Below are 1,855 nucleotides of genomic sequence, written 5' to 3' on the forward strand. Positions count from 1 at the left end.
CACACACACACACACACACACACACACACACACACACACACTCGCACACACACACTCACACACACACGCACACACATATATATTTTTTTATATATATATATATATATATACATATACACAGTGTGTGTATACGGTAAAACCCTAACCCTAATTTTATAAATTAAATCTTAAATTATATTATAATTAAGTATGATATATTATAATATGTATTTTAATATTTATTTATGAGTATTATGAAATATTTATATGACAAATATATAAATATATAAAAAATCCATTGGGGGTTAAAAAATACATAAAGGTTAAAATTATACATCAATTAATTAATAAATATTTTTATGTTGTTATATACTGTAAAACCCTAACCCCTATATGATTAAATATATAAATGCATAATATGTTTTTTTAATATTTATTTAAGAGCATTATGAAATATTTAAACAAAAAATATTTTATAATAAAAATACATTTCATATATAAAATATATGCATATAAATATACACATAAATAAAAACAGAATTCATATATGTAGTTGTAATTTAATTTGTAATTTCATTTTTGTATGGTTCAAAAATATTTAAAAATATTCATACGTAAATTTGTATATTTAATAAAGCAGTACGTTTTAACATATATCATACTTAATTAAAATATAATTATAATAATTAAATGTAATTTAATGCATCTATGTTTATATATATTTATATGTTTTTCATTCATACTAAATATAGATTTTTAACAAATATTTACCTTTTTTGCATTTTTTAAAAAATGATTTAAAATGAATAAACACACATAAAATATGCATTTCTTTGTGATTTTAAGGGAGGTTTTGTCAGTTTTCCAGAGACTGTAAACAGAAGTCTGCTGCTGAAGTGTTGACGGGTTTGTGTCTGTGTTTCTGATGAAAGTCACGGCACACTGAGCCTCTGTAATGCCATGCATGTATGAATGTATGAGAGGAGTTTTCTGTTCTCTAATGTGTGATATGTGAGCGTGTTGCTGTCAGATGCTCCAGTGCTCTTTCCTCTGAGGTTTCCAGCACAAAGCGTGTCTGTGATCGTCTCACCTCCTCATTGTTCTGCCTGTGGTTTGTCAGTGGTGTGTTTCTCAGAAGAGTCTGTTGTTAAATGTCACGTGTGTGTGTGTGTGTGTTCAGAGCGCAGCTCCTCGGATCCCGGCATGTATCCGGCCGCGGAGCCTCCTGCAGGACGCAGTCACACGGGTCAGCTCTTCTTCGAGTATCTGCTGGTGGTCAGTCTGAGGAAGAAGAGGAACAAGGAAGATTACGAGCCCCACATCACCTACCAGTTCCCCAAGGTCAGACCAGTGAGTGTGTGTGTGTGTGTGCACGTTCAAAGTACTGACTGTATTGTGTGTGTGTGTGTAGCGTGAGGTGATGGGGCGTCTGCAGCGCGAGGAAGAGGAGAAGTGCATGAAAGCCGCTCATCTCTTCTGCTTTCCAGAGGGAATCAACTGGGCTCCTCTGACCGAATACAAGAGGTACACACACACACACACACTCTCACACTCTCACACACACACACACACACACTCTCACACACACACACTCACTCCCACACACACACACACACACACACTCTCACACTCTCACACACACACACTCTCACACACACACTCTCACACACACACACGCACACACACACGCACTCACACACACACTCTCTCTCTCACACACACTGTGTGTGCGCGTTTTTGTGACAAATGAGGACATAAATGTGTATAATGACAAAGGTATGACAGATATTACAAGGAGAAGGTGACTTTTCAGGACATTACCCCATGTCCCCACTTTTCAAAAAGCTTATAAATCACACAGAATGGAGTGTATTGA

At 35.5% G+C, this 1,855-nt stretch overlaps 1 protein-coding gene across 1 annotated transcript in view; it reads left to right on the forward strand.

Moving 5' to 3' along the window:
* Window positions 1-858: 858 nt before the first annotated feature.
* Window positions 859-1,855, forward strand: part of LOC107572545 (DENN domain-containing protein 2D-like) — a 15,834-nt gene continuing 14,837 nt past the window's right edge. Inside the window, exons 1-2 of the mRNA XM_016258966.1 lie at window positions 859-1,329; window positions 1,391-1,503. Coding sequence (XP_016114452.1) covers window positions 1,183-1,329; window positions 1,391-1,503 — 260 coding nt within the window. The 5' untranslated portion in view covers window positions 859-1,182. The remainder of the gene's footprint in view (window positions 1,330-1,390; window positions 1,504-1,855) is intronic.

This window comes from Sinocyclocheilus grahami, unplaced genomic scaffold (genome assembly GCF_001515645.1).
Source record: "Sinocyclocheilus grahami isolate Dianchi unplaced genomic scaffold, SAMN03320097.WGS_v1.1 scaffold1772.1, whole genome shotgun sequence".
Classification (NCBI taxonomy): domain Eukaryota; kingdom Metazoa; phylum Chordata; class Actinopteri; order Cypriniformes; family Cyprinidae; genus Sinocyclocheilus; species Sinocyclocheilus grahami.